The sequence below is a fragment of the Silene latifolia genome, chromosome X (assembly GCF_048544455.1).
Source record: "Silene latifolia isolate original U9 population chromosome X, ASM4854445v1, whole genome shotgun sequence".
Taxonomy (NCBI): domain Eukaryota; kingdom Viridiplantae; phylum Streptophyta; class Magnoliopsida; order Caryophyllales; family Caryophyllaceae; genus Silene; species Silene latifolia.
Window position 1 is genome coordinate 26,772,212 of NC_133537.1, and position 15,494 is coordinate 26,787,705.

General features: G+C 38.2%; 1 protein-coding gene across 1 annotated transcript; it reads right to left on the minus strand.

Moving 5' to 3' along the window:
* Positions 1–10,729: 10,729 nt before the first annotated feature.
* Positions 10,730–14,416, minus strand: LOC141623167 (uncharacterized). Its single transcript, XM_074439240.1, has 3 exons — positions 14,125–14,416; positions 11,124–12,047; positions 10,730–11,022 (listed from the first exon to the last, which is right to left on the minus strand). Exons 2-3 carry the CDS (start codon positions 12,031–12,033, stop codon positions 10,988–10,990), a joined length of 945 nt encoding a protein of 314 aa, XP_074295341.1. The 5' UTR covers positions 12,034–12,047; positions 14,125–14,416; the 3' UTR covers positions 10,730–10,987.
* Between the last annotated feature and the right edge of the window lie 1,078 nt (positions 14,417–15,494).

The following is a 15,494-nucleotide window of genomic DNA, read 5'->3' on the forward strand; positions in this document are numbered from 1 at the left end:
ATAGGAAGAAGAGTGACAATGAGAAAGGATGGCACGTACCTCACCCTCTGGAATACATCATCTGTAGATACCATCGGCACACTCTCGGAACAGATAGGGATCGTCCCAGAAGTACCGCTTCACATCATGCATAAATCTCTTCTTCTGCTGATAAGATAAGTCAAGAGGAAGTGTACCTCCTACCAAATAATTGGCATAATCTGCAAACCATGGGGTATTTGCAGCTACAGCTAGAAGATGGTCGTCTGGAAAAGAGTCATCAATGGGCAAAATCTCTCTTCCTGAAAATCTCAATCTGGACAAATGATCTGCAACAACATTTTCAGCACCAGACTTATCACGGATTTCTAAATCAAATTCTTGTAACAATAAAATCCATCTAATAAGTCTAGGTTTAGCCTCTTGTTTGGTTAAAAGATATTTTAAAGCTGCATGGTCAGTATGAACAATAACTTTAGAACCAACAAGATAAGCTCTAAATTTGTCTAAAGAATAGACAACTGCAAGAAGCTCCTTCTCCGTAGTAGCATAGTTGATTTGTGCATCATCGAAGTCTTGCTTGCATATTAAATGGCATGTAACACCTTGTCCTTTCGCTACCCTAGAACAGCTCCAACTGCATAGTCACTGGCATCGCACATAATCTCAAAAGGAAGGCTCCAATCCGGTGATCGGATTATGGGAGCTCAGATAAGAGCTTGTTTGATCCTGTCAAAGGCTTGAATACACTTGTCAGTAAACACAAAAGGTGTATCTTTATGAAGAAGCTGAGTTAGAGGTTGAGAAATTTTAGAAAAATCCTTAATAAAGCGGCGATAGAACCCTGCATGACCAAGAAAACTACGCACACTTTTAACATTAACCGGGTACGGGAGTTGCTCAATTACCTCAACCTTAGCTTTGTCCACTTGAATACCCTTACCTGACACAAAGTGACCGAGTACCACCCCTTCAGTAACCATGAAGTGGCACTTCTCCCAGTTGAGAACAAGGTTGCTCTCCTCACAACGCTGCAAAACTTTAGTCAAGTTTCTCAAGCAAATATCAAAATAAGTACCATATACACTAAAATCATCCATAAAGACCTCCATGATAGACTCTATGTAATCAGAAAATATGGCCATCATACAACGCTGAAAGGTAGCATGAGCGTTACATAAACCAAAGGGCATCCTCCTATAAGCAAATACACCATATGGACATGTGAAAGTGGTCTTTTCCTGATCGTCAGGATGTATGGGTATCTGAAAGAAACCGGAGTAGCCATCTAGGTAACAAAAATAACTATGACACGCTAATCTCTCTAACATTTGGTCAATGTAAAGAAGCGGGAAATGGTCCTTTTTTGTGGCCGTGTTCAACTTCCTATAGTCAATGCACATCCTCCACCCTGTAACAAGTCTAGTAGCAATTAATTCATTCTTATCATTCTTTACTACTGTAGTACCTCCCTTCTTAGGTACAACTTGGACAGGGCTGACCCATTTAGAATCGGATATAGAGAAAATTATACCGGCATCAAGTAGTTTCTGTACCTCTTTTCTTACCACCTCCTGCATTGGAGGATTTAGTAAATCTCGACCTTGTGCACCGGGCTTGTGGCCCTCTTCCAAATGAACACGATGCATACAAAAATCAGGACTAATACCTTTGAGATCATCAATGCTATACCCAATTGCCTTTTTATGAGTTCTCAAAACGATCAACAAAGCGAGATAGTTGACCTTGATTAGGCTAGCATTGACGATCACTGGGTTCATTTCACAGTCATCAAGAAATTCATATTTGAGATTAGAGGGAAGAGGTTTTAATTCAGGTTTATTTACCTCAGTTACCTTAGGTGTGACACCCAAACTATATACCTTCTGATGTGGGCATTCCTCTCCAGTTAGAAGCTTCTCAATCCGATGAACTTCTGGACTCCATGAACCCGTCTGATCAGCTGGATCCATGACCAGGGCAATCTCCAGAGGATCCATGTCCAAGCACATAGGAAGACACTCATCAATAGTAAAATCAACAACATCTATACTATGACAAGTCTCTTCTATCATGGGGTTTTTCAATGCTTTTTCCAAGTTAAATATAATCGTATCATCCCCACGACTAAGGTCAATCTCCTTGCCTAACATCTATGACCGCCCCCGCAGTATGTAAGAACGGTCTGCCCAAGATGATAGGGATTTGGTTGTCTTCAGCCATGTCCATGACAACAAAATCAACGGGGATGAAAAACTTCCCAATTCGAACGGGAATATCCTCTAACACCCCCCAATGGGTGTTTAACAGTTCTATCGGCCATCTGCAGTGTCATATTAGTAACTGTCAATGGACCCATATTTAATTTCTTACAAATAGAATAAGGCATAACGCTGACACTAGCTCCTAAATCACAAAGAGCTTTACTAATAGAAAGATGACCAATTTGACAAGGGATAGAAAAACTTCCTGGATCCTTTAATTTAGGTGGCGAGTTAATTGGCAACCTGGCACTGCACTTCTGAGTGTAAGCAATAGTTTCCACCGCGTCAAAGGATCTCTTCCTTGTCAAAATCTCCTTCATGAATTTCGCATAAGCCGGCACTTAAGTAATTAATTCAGTAAAAGGGACACTTACCTGTAGATTCTTCACGACCTCCATAAACTTACCGAACTGCTTATCCAGCTTGGATTTTTGTTGTCGATGAGGAAAAGGTAGTGCAATAGTTATGGGATCGGCTTGCTTGTCCTTAGAAACAACTTTTGAAACACCGTCAGCTGTCAAAGTGGATCCTCGATCGAGTCGAGGGGTGACTCGATCGAGATGGCTGGATCCTCGATCGAGTCGCCTCTGACTCGATCGAGGAACTCTCGCAGTTGACTCCTTCGTCTTTTTACTTTTATCGTCAGCTCGTGTTTCAACTTCGTCAGGTTCTTTCTCATCATCACTAAGCTCCAAATTACCCAATCCTTTGGGATGCATATAAGGGACCTCATCAACAGTAATGGGCACTTCATTCTCAAGGCTTTGCAGGTCGGGATTCGCATAAGAAGTACCGCTCCTCAGCTGAATAACATTAGCTTGCTCATGAGCTTGTTTACCTTGAGGAGGAAGACCTACGGCCTGTTTTGATGGGTTTTGAAGTGCCATCTGAGACACTTGATTATCTAGCATCTTGTTATGGGCAATTAGCTCAGAAATTTGAGTCGTCTGCTTCTGCTGCATCGACAAAGTTTGTTGCAAAATATTGCGCAACTCTGCCATCTCATTGTTCGGAGCTTGTTGAGGAATTTGTTGAGGAGTTTGCTGAGGAGGCTGTTGATATTGATTGTTAAACTGCTGGCCTCCTTGATTTTGCCTTTGATATCCCCCTTGTGGTTGACTACCACGATTGTTGGGAGGGATATAAGTATTCTTTTGCGGTTGTGACTGCTGCGGGTTTTGCACATTCTGACTAGACCATTGAAGGAACGGGTGTTCCTTCGTTCTTTCATTGTAAAAGTTGGAGAAAGGTGTACCTTGTGCACCTTGTCTGTAAGCCTAAAAGGCATTAACCTGCTCTAATGTGCTCATACAATCAGCTGCACTGTGACCATCTAAACCGCATCTAGCACAAGACTCCTCTACTTGCTGACTCATAGCATGAACTCTCTCCTTACTACCCAATGATTGGGTAGTCTTTATCTTAGCAATCTGGGCATAAATAGTCTCCAGCTGTGTCGCCAGGGCACTATCAACTCCAGTACCTCGCGTCCTTCCCCTAGGATTTCTATACCTGGCGGTATGGGTAGCAATCTGATCAATCAACTTCCACGCGTCACCATCATTGGTGTTATCTTGAAACCTCCCATTAGCAGAAGAATCCAAAAGGGCACGATGATCGTCAAACAACCCGTTATAAAACTGGTTGCAAAGAAACCACTTTGGGAAACCATGATGGGGAACTGATCGGACTAAACCTTTGAAGCGAGTCCAGGCTTCATTCAAATCTTCAGTAGCTCCTTGCTTGAAGCTGGTAATTTGATTTCTCAAAGCATTAGTCTTTTGAGGTGGGAAGTACCTCTTGTAGAAAGCAAGAGCCAAGGAATTCCATCTGTAACTCCTCAAGTATCCATGTCCATATCTCTCAACCACTCAAGCAGCTCCATCTTTCAGAGAGAAAGGAAAGAGCACGCTTAACCCGATCTTGTGTCACTCCATTTGTTAATGTAATAGAAAGTGATGAGGTGACAAATTTCTCCATGTGCGTCGCAGATCCTCAAATTTGTCCCTCCAAACATATTTCGTTCCACCAAATTGATGTAAGATGGCCGAATCTCAAAAGTTCCATTGGTAGTAGTGGGCAGCTTAAATCCTTGTGGGATAGAAGCTAAGGTCGGCTCTGAGTGACTGGCTAAAGTAGGCATGATGGTAGTTTCGGGAATATCAGTGGTGACTGGAATGTCAGGAATAGGAATGTCATTCTCTTCCTCTTCGTAGGATCGATCGGCTGTCTCTGTTGAGCTCGCCGTTTCGACGTCAAGTATACTCAAGTCTTCTACTTGACCCACTTCTTGATTAAATTTCCGTCTGTAGCGAAAAGTCTTTTCTGGTTCAGGATCAAAAGGAATAATCTCGGACCTATTAGACCTGGGCATAAACGGAACTAACAAGAAAAGTGTGAGAACGGTCTCAAGGAACTGGGTTCCCTGAGACAAAAAGACAAAATAAACACAAACAAACTAAACAATTGTTGCCTCCCCGGCAACGGCGCCAAATTTGATGTGGCTAAAGTCGTATCACCAAACCAAAGTAACTCTATCTCAGGACTAACAAGAATAGCTAGCAGTAAGACATGTATCGAATCCACAGGGAGGCGGTAAAAGCTAAGTCTATAAGTATTTAAGCTGTCTAAAAGTAACTGATTTCTGGGGGTTTGTTTTGTTTTGATCTAATAAACTAATTGCAAGTAATTAAATGAAGGTTTTAACGATAATATTAAAGGTCTAGGACTTCCGGTTCACTAGGTCAATTATTTGGGGATTATTAATCAATTGCTAAATCTATCAAGCTGTTTAAGGTCATAAGATCGGTCGACTCAATTATGCTCTTTAGATCGATTCTAACATGCGGTCGCTATAATTAGATACAATCTATTTGATTATCGCGGTCTATATTAATTCTAACCCGGTCGGCGATAGGATCAATTCGCTACACTAATTAATAACTCAGGCCTCAAGTTAATTAACTAGAAGAAGTACAATAATCAAACAACAACTTAAGCGATATCAATAGCAATTAATCAATTTTCCCTTTTAATTAACCTAGATCCCCTTCATCCTAGATGAGGAGATTAGCTACTCATGATGATAACAATAACAATAATGATTGATAATGAAAACATGATTGAAAGCATGGAACAATAATTGATGAACATAAAACAATGAACGATTAATTAATGAGGAAAGATTAGTACCGTCACAAGGAAAAAAATTAGGGTTCTAAGAAAGTATCCAGCAGTATGAATGTAAAATAAAGCGTAGTCTAACAATAAAACACGAGTTTCTAATTTATAACAAAAGATAATCGTTTTAGGAAAGTCCGGAAATAAGTCTGCCAGAGAGGATCCTCGATCGAGCCAGAGGTGACTCGATCGAGGGAGACTTGCTTGCTCGATCGAGTCGAGGTGACTCGATCGAGGATCTTGCTTCACAGGCTATTTCTTCTCTTCTTTCTCTTCTAGCCTTCGTGCTTCCTCGTTTCTCGTGCCATGCTTCGTGTATTCTACTATACCGTCTCCGCCATGCTAATCTTAGCTTGATCATACTCATAACGAGTCATTTCTGCATCAAAACACAAAATAGCGGCAGTATCGACAATTCATTGAAATAAGGCATATAAATGATATAATAGGCACGAAACGGTATGTAAAATGGTATAAAGGGAGCTATAAAAGTATGATTAAAAGTGATACATCAATATGATAATCGTGTTTACTTAACAAGTGATTGTTGGACATCTAAACTGAAAGATCATAGATCCATATTAGACTCTCTAATAAAATAAATTTATCTCATAAATTGTTGTTTATGTGATCTATGTAACATGCATGCTAATATGAAAGCATAAAAACAAAGTATAATAAAAAAAACAATTTCCTTACATTGAATATAAGGTAAAATGGGCACAAATTAGTTCTCCTTACTAATTTGTTCTTGAGCTAAAATAATGTGGATGATCCTCCTTGAAAAACCTTCAACTAGAAAGTCTCCTCCAAGTAGCACCCAAGAACTACCCAACAATATTAATAAGTATGAACTAGTAACTTATTAATATGTGCCCTTGATAATAATACTAGTAATATTACTAACTCTTCTTAGTAATAATGTATACTAGAGAAATGTTGTAGAGAGATGGAAGAAGTTTTGTTCACATGCAAAATGAATGAATTGTGTAAGAAAGATGGAGTGAACAAATGAACAAATATATGGAGTGTAGAAATGGGAAAGGAAGTGGCGGGTGGAGTTGGCTCTAGTGGACAATTATTTGTTTTATAATTTTATCTTACATCACATGCAAAATGTAATATAAGACATATATTATGGTAGTATACAAAATAAGGTAAAATGATTATGTGAGTAATCATCCATTACACTTATTTTACACGGTCCACATGACCATATACGGGTCCATGTTGGTTTTTATATTTGTCGCACAAATCCGTGTAATTTTCATTTTAAACATCGTATCATGTTTAAATGCTTCCATAATAATTCGTCCAATTCACTCCGTAAATATACGTGTACCACTACACATATTATTTACGTACTAATATTAATCACATTAATCAATTAGTACAATTTTAGTAAATTAACAGTTAATTAACTAAAACCCATTTCCCAAAACTTATTATTTAATTATCGCATAATTAAATAATAACTGCCGCTCCTCGAGTTCGCAACTCGAAATCTCTCTATTAATAATTGACTAACCTCTTAGTCTATAAATCAAGGGACTAAACAAATTGTATCTCATACAATTATTTAGTTATCAATTGGGGTTCGTTCCTTTAGGTGTGACCGAAAGGGGTCAGTTGATCACCACCGTCTCACGACAATAACGTCAAACTCTAGTCAGCCAACCGTTATCGATTTACGTTAATCAACTGACGAGGATCAAATAATTAAATATCTGATGATATTCTATTAATGAGATTTATTATGTTAACGCACTATTGTGGAGGACACTAACTCCAACAATCTCTCACTTGTCCGACACAAGGTGTGCGCTACCAATTCTCTTGTCCGTTTTAATCTCCCACTCAATGCAAGGTGTCTTTCAGGTCGCAGTTGCACATGAACACATCGCGAGTGGTTTTCTCGATCGGGAGTGTGACTACTGACCAGGAAAAATCTCTCAGATTACTTCCGAGCGTGGCCACGCATTTGTAGTCATTAACTCCTCGAGTGGCCTTAAGATATAGTTACCCAACGTGGGTGGACAATTCTTGTATGCCCTATCTATCCTATTGCACAATACTGACTCACCATGACCTAGTAAATGCCCTTTTGGCTTCCTTTCACGGCACGACCTAGGACAAAAACCAAAGTCACTAAACCGCACTGCTCGGATAATAGTCTCCGGTCAAAAGAATCGACTCATTAGAACATCTTAGAGATCCCCGCCACGACCAGGCGTCTATAATAGAACTTAGGGATTCTCTAAATGGTCACTGTCCGGCAAAGTGTCACACACTCTGCCTATGTAATCGACCAGTCATCACATATGACCTTATGGTGTTGAACAACCATCAATCGACTTACAATCTAGTCACTCCGAGACGTCACCTCATTAAGTGACTAGGGACAAAATACAATGTTCATCTTATTCACTTGAATAGTGTTCAACATTGTCTCCACAACTTATTCAGATAAACAAGGTATTTAAAATTTAGTCACACTAAATAAAAATTCATAAAAGAATTAATACGAAAACAACGAATGTGATTATCATATATATAATAAAAGATACACTATCCAATAATTACATATCCATAATCTAAAGAAAATCTGGTACTCGTCTCAATCCCATAGAGACGACATGACCATCATGCTTAGCCTTTGATAAAGGCTTGGTTAAAGGATCAGCAATATTGTCATCTGTCCCAACCTTACAAATGTCAATTTCCTTCCTTTCCACATAATCTCTAATTACATGGTATTTCCTTTCAATGTGTCTAGATTTGTTACTAGACTTAGGCTCTTTGGCTTGAAAAATAGCTCCACTGTTATCACAATATAGAGTGATAGGATCTTTGGCGGAATGGACTACTCCTAGCCCCTCCATGAATTGCCTAATCCAAACAGCTTCCTTGGCAGCCTCAGACGCTGCAAGGTACTCAGCCTCTGTTGTAGAATCCGCAGTAACACTTTGCTTGAAGCTCTTCCAGCAAACAGCTCCTCCATTTAGCATAAACACGTAGCCGGATTGGGATTTCATGTCATCCCGATCGGTTTGGAAACTTGCGTCCGTGTAACCTCTTACACACAACTCAGTTTCTCCTCCAAACACTAAGAACGAATCCTTAGTTCTTCTCAAGTACTTAAGGATGTTCTTTACGGCTATCCAGTGACTCTCACCAGGCTTGGCTTGATACCGACTTGTCATGCTCAAGGCATACGCAACGTCGGGACGAGTGCAAATCATAGCATACATGATAGACCCAACAGCGGAAGCATAAGGGACGGTCTTCATGTGTTCAATTTCCTTAGGGGTAGAGGGAGACTGTGACTTGCTCAAAGTAATCCCTTGGCCCATAGGTAGAAATCCTCTCTTGGAGTCTTTCATATTGAACCGGTCAAGAACTTTGTCAATGTAAGCTTCTTGACTCAATGCTAGTATCCTCTTGGACCTATCCCTATAGATCCGGATACCTAAGATTCGTTGTGCCTCTCCCAAGTCCTTCATTTGGAAGTGTTTCCCTAGCCACTCCTTAACGGAAGTGAGCGATGGAATATTATTCCCAATGAGCAATATGTCATCCACATATAGGACAAGGAATGCAACCTTACTCCCACTAAACTTCATGTATAAACACGGTTCTTCCACACTTCTAGTGAAACCGTATTGTTTAATGACATGATCAAAGCGATGATTCCAACTCCTAGATGCTTGCTTAAGACCATAAATGGACTTCTTGAGCTTACACGCCTTCTTAGGGTTAGATGTATCCACAAAACCTTCGGGTTGTATCATGTACACCTCTTCTTCTAGAATCCCATTCAAGAAGGCAGTTTTGACATCCATTTGCCAAATCTCATAATCATGAAATGCGGCAACCGCTAAGATTATCCTAATGGACCTAAGCATAGCGACTGGAGCGAAGGTTTCGTCATAGTGTAAACCATGAACTTGGGTGAAACCTTTTGCCACCAATCTAGCTTTGTAAACATCCACATGTTTATCCACGCCGAGCTTAATTTTATATATCCATTTACACTGAAGGGGTCGCACTCCCTCAGGTAAATCCACCAAGTCCCATACTTGGTTCTCGTACATGGAATCCATTTCGGACCGCATGGCTTCTAGCCAAAGGGAGGAGTCGGGACTAGACATGGCCGATGTGTAGGTAGTGGGTTCATCACTCTCAAAAAGTAATAAAACACCATCCTCTTCGATGTTGCCAAGGTAACGGTCAGGTGGATTAGAAATCCTACTTGACTTTCTAGGAATAATTACCGTTTCAGAGGAAGAGGAAATGCTATCCTCCACGTTCTCCTCTACCTCATTCTCGGTTTGTGGCTCTCGAACTTCTTCAAGTTCAAATTTTCTCCCACTCTGTCTTCTAGAAATAAATTCCTTTTCTAGAAAGACAGCATCACGAGCCACAAACACTTTGTTCTCGTGTTTATTGTAGAAGTAATAGCCACGTGCTTCCCTTGGATATCCTACAAAAAGACATTTGTCAGACCTGGGTGCAAGCTTATTGTCAGACTTGATCTTAACGTATGCTTCGCAAACCCAAATACGCATGAATGACAAATGAGGGACTTTCCCTCTCCATATCTCATATGGAGTCTTATCGGCCGCTTTAGTCGGGCTTCGATTTAGTGAAAATACTGCAGACAAGAGGGCAAAACCCCAAAATGAACTAGGAAGCTCAGTTAGACTCATCATTGACCGAACCATATCAAGTAAAGTTCGGTTTCTCCTTTCGGCCACACCATTTAATTGCGGTGTGCCAGGAGGAGTCCATTGTGATACTATACCACAATCTTTTAGGTGTGAATCAAATTCAATATTTAGATACTCACCACCACGGTCGGACCGTAGAGTCTTTATCTTTTTATCCAATTGGTTCTCTACTTCCTTTTGAAACTCTTTGAACTTGTCAAAGGCTTCACTTTTGTTCTTCATTAAGTAGACATACCCATATCTACTTAAGTCATCAGTAAAAGTAATGAAGTAGAGAAAAAACCTCCTCTAGCGGTGATGGTTAATGGTCCACACACATCCGTGTGTATGAGAGCCAAAACCTCACTAGCTCGTGTCCCTTTTCCCGCAAAAGGTGCACGAGTCATCTTGCCTAAAAGGCAAGACTCGCATGTACCATAAGATTCGAAACCAAATGGTTTGAGCACTTTTGATGAAGCAAGTCTCTTAATGCGTCTTTCGTTTATGTGGCCTAAACGACAATGCCAAAGGTAGGATTCGTTTGGATCACCCTTTTTGAGCTTTTTAGTTTCCATATGATAAACGTCATTAACATCATTTAAAACATAAATGCCTCCAATTGAAATGGCCTTGCCATAAACCACATCATTAAAAGAAAAAGTACAACACTTGTCCTTAATCATAAAACAAAAGCCTTCCGCGTCTAACGCGGAAATGGAGATGATGTTCTTAGTTAAAGTTGGTACAAAATAACACTTATTTAAATACAACTCTAAACCACTAGCTAAAGTGAGCACATAGGTCCCTACGGCAACGGCGGCTACTCTAGCTCCATTGCCCATGCGGAGATCCACATCACCTTTTGCTAGTGTTTGCACGTCCCTTATACCCTGCAAATGGTTACAAAGGTGAGAGCCACATCCGGTATCAAGTACCCAAGTGGAAGTACAAGCATAATTAACGTCTATCACATAGAGAGAGGAAATCATACCAATAGGCATCACACGCCCTTCCTTGAGATCCTCTAAGTATTTGGGACAACTCCTCCTATAATGCCCCTTCCCATTACAATGGAAACATTCGGCCTCGGAGAGCTTGACACTTTTTGCCTTGGGATTGCCATTCTCAACGGCCTTCCCCTTTCCCTTGTCATGTTTCTCTGACGATTTCTTGAATTGGGACTTTTCTTTCCCTTTTCCTTTCTTGACTCCAAGAGACATGTTCTTTAACCTCATGGTTAAAACATCTCCCTTTTCACTCCCACTAGCCTCCATATCCCTCTCCGCTTGGGAGAGGAGTGCATGAATTTCATGGTAACTCTTATTCATGTCATTCATGTTGTAGTTTACCCTAAAGTGGGCAAACTTGGTGGGGAGTGAGTGAAGGATTCGATCCACCACAAGAGTTTTTGGAATCTTACACCCTAGACGCTCTAGGATGTCAACATATTCGACCATTTTAAGGACATGGGGACCAACCTTTTGGCCCCTCTCAAGCTTAGCTTCAAAGAAGCGTGCCGCCGCATCGTATTGACGGACTTTAGGTGTTTGTGAAAACATAGTGATCATACGAGTGAATATCTCGTAAGCATTTAAAGAAATGCATGATAGCTTGAGCTTTGGCGATATTGACCATATCAACACATTCTTGATATCATTCAACATCCTCACATAGTCATCATGCGCGGTCCGCACCGCCGATGAAACTCTTGCACCGGGCTCAATTGGAGGAGCATCGGTCAAGTAAGTGAGCACATTGTCGGACAACGCGGCACTTTTGATGTTGGATTCCCATTCAAGAAAGTTACTACCGTCATCTTTTAAAATACATTTGTCCATTACGGACCTTAGCCATGAATCTTTGCCTAGTGAAGTAGTCGATGGAGTTGATGAAGTTGCCATTGCGAATTAAAATGCTACAACAAAAAGGGAAAATTAACATTCATTGTTTTAAAAATTACTTGTAAAAACATGTTTAGCAAGTTTTAGCATTTATATAATGACCTCCCACTAAATTATATAAATGATTCCAAGACCCAAATATTAAACAAAAATTAGCATCGCTTGGGCGAAACATCCCATAATTGCGTAAATTCGGTAAGTCACGTTGACTAATTCTACCTCTAGAACTCTTGGTCGACAAATTTCCTCAAATTCATCTACTAGCCCGGAACACAAGACCGTCTTATATCCCGTTGAGTCCAACCAATTTTGGCGTGTGATAACCGCTTACCACCCTACTTACCCAAGGTAAAAAGAGAACACCCCGCTTGGGCGAGCGTGGCTCTAATGAACATGAGATTCATAGGTGTTACTAATTGGTAAGGCTAATCTCAATTTTAGTTATGTGAGAGATCTTGTCAATTTAGTCATAAATTCCTTATAAGTGAATTAATTCGGTGAATGTAAATGACGTGAATTGACAACCGCGAAAATAAAATAAAATGCATGTGAATGGCGATTTTGGCATGCGCGAAAATAAAACAAGCAAACATGTAAGCATATGAATAAATCCTAGTATGGCCACCTAGTTAATAAAAACTAGTCTATTACATTTCGGAAACCAACTCCTTGGTCCCTTGCCTCTTCATTCCATAAGTGGTTCTTCCTTGTGGGATTTGGAACACCTTCCAAAAATAGACTCCGTCTCGTTGTAATCCGTCTTTTGGAAACGCCGGTAAAATAACTATTACAAATGAATTACATAGCTATTCCTATTATACATTAATTAATAAAATAAATAAAACTATTAATTAATTACAAACCGACGATACGAGATCGTATTTAATTACAAACAAATCGATATTCCCATTCATTTCGGGTAATAACGATTAAAAATTAACTAGGCCATACTAGGTACAAAAGATAAATACTTTAAATAAATGACAATCATTCATTCAACTTAAATAAATATGCTTAAAATGCTGTAAATATGATGCCAAAATCGCCCTACCTATCATTCATTGGTATCCATCTCGGTTTTTGTGGATTTAATCGATTTTTTAACATGTAAAAATCAATAATTAACTCTTAAATCCCATTTAAGTCCAAACTAATTTTCCAAACTGTTTTGAACCTCAAAATTAGTCCTCACTAATTTTATGATAAATAATTAGTTTGATTTGGTGATATTTTGCAAATTTAATCGGTAAAATCATAATATTTAAGTAAAAATCCAAAATAATTGAAACATTACCCAAAAAATTGAAACAAAATTTTTTAGTATTCTAGAACACTCCCAAGAATACCAAAAAGTCAGAAAAATTGCCCAAAAATTCCGGATAAATTTTGTGAAGAAAAAGATCGATATTTATCGGTTTTTAACCACTAAAACCAATAAACATCAAAACAAAGTGAAAACACACATGCAAAATCACTTTTGACATTTAAATAATATTCTTAAATGTACATAAAATTATCATGGGCAGAATCAAAAATTTCGAAATTATGATTAATTAATTGGACTTTTATCGACTTTTTACTCAAAAAATCAATAAACATGCAAAAATTCGAACCAACCTTCAAACTTTTGCATACAAATAGTAGAAAACATGCATGAACTACCATAAAAAAATCCATGCACCGAATCAACATTTAACTAATTTTAGTCAATTTTTCACTAAAAAGCGACATTTTGACTCGGTTTTCTACCAAAAATCATTAAAATTAGCAAAATTGCTTCACAAATCACCAAAAAATTCCACAAACCTTTTGAGATCAGTAGGTATGCATGTACCAAAAATTTCGTGCTAAAACCTCTTCTAACACAATTTTTGAGTTTTTACTAATTATCTCATAATTCATTAAAATGCTTAAAATCAACATGCAAATTACAAGCCTTAGCTTTGATACCACTTGAAAGATCATAGATCCATATTAGACTCTCTAATAAAATAAATTTATCTCATAAATTGTTGTTTATGTGATCTATGTAACATGCATGCTAATATGAAAGCATAAAAACAAAGTATAAAAAAAAAACAATTTCCTTACATTGAATATAAGGTAAAATGGGCACAAATTAGTTCTCCTTACTAATTTGTTCTTGAGCTAAAATAATGTGGATGATCCTCCTTGAAAAACCTTCAACTAGAAAGTCTCCTCCAAGTAGCACCCAAGAATTACCCAACAATATTAATAAGTATGAACTAGTAACTTATTAATATGTGCCCTTGATAATAATACTAGTAATATTACTAACTTTTCTTAGTAATAATGTATACTAGAGAAATGTTGTAGAGAGATGGAAGAAATTTTGTTCACATGCAAAATGAATGAATTGTGTAAGAAAGATGGAGTGAACAAATGAACAAATATATGGAGTGTAGAAATGGGAAAGGAAGTGGCGGGTGGAGTTGGCTCTAGTGGACAATTATTTGTTTTATAATTTTATCTTACATCACATGCAAAATGTAGTATAAGACATATATTATGGTAGTATACAAAATAAGGTAAAATGATTATGTGAGTAATCATCCATTACACTTATTTTACACGGTCCACATGACCATATACGGGTCCATGTTGGTTTTTATATTTGTCGCACAAATCCGTGTAATTTTCATTTTAAACATCGTATCATGTTTAAATGCTTCCATAATAATTCGTCCAATTCACTCCGTAAATATACGTGTACCACTACACATATTATTTACGTACTAATATTAATCACATTAATCAATTAGTACAATTTTAGTAAATTAACAATTAATTAACTAAAACCCATTTCCCAAAAACTTATTATTTAATTATCGCATAATTAAATAATAACTGCCGCTCCTCGAGTTCGCAACTCGAAATCTCTCTATTAATAATTGACTAACCTCTTAGTCTATAAATCAAGGGACTAAACAAATTGTATCTCATACATTATTTAGTTATCAATTGGGGTTCGTTCCTTTAGGTGTGACCGAAAGGGGTCAGTTGATCACCGCCGTCTCACGACAATAACGTCAAACTCTAGTCAGCCAACCGTTATCGATTTACGTTAATCAACTGACGAGGATCAAATAATTAAATATCTGATGATATTCTATTAATGAGATTTATTATGTTAACGCACTATTGTGGAGGACACTAACTCCAACATAAACAAGGTGAACCTTATTTATGTATTACCGTACATTGGATTGGTAATGACTTTAAATTAGAAAAACGTATAATTGCTTTTGATTTAATGGAAGAAAGACACACCGGTAAAAATATATTCACTCGTATTAAATACACAATAAACGAGTTTAATTTATCCAACAAAATTATGTCTATTTCTTTTGATAATGCTTCATCCAACACAAAAGCCATTGAATTTGTTAAACAACAAATCAATTTGTTGTTAAAAGGAGAACTTGTTCATATTAGATGTT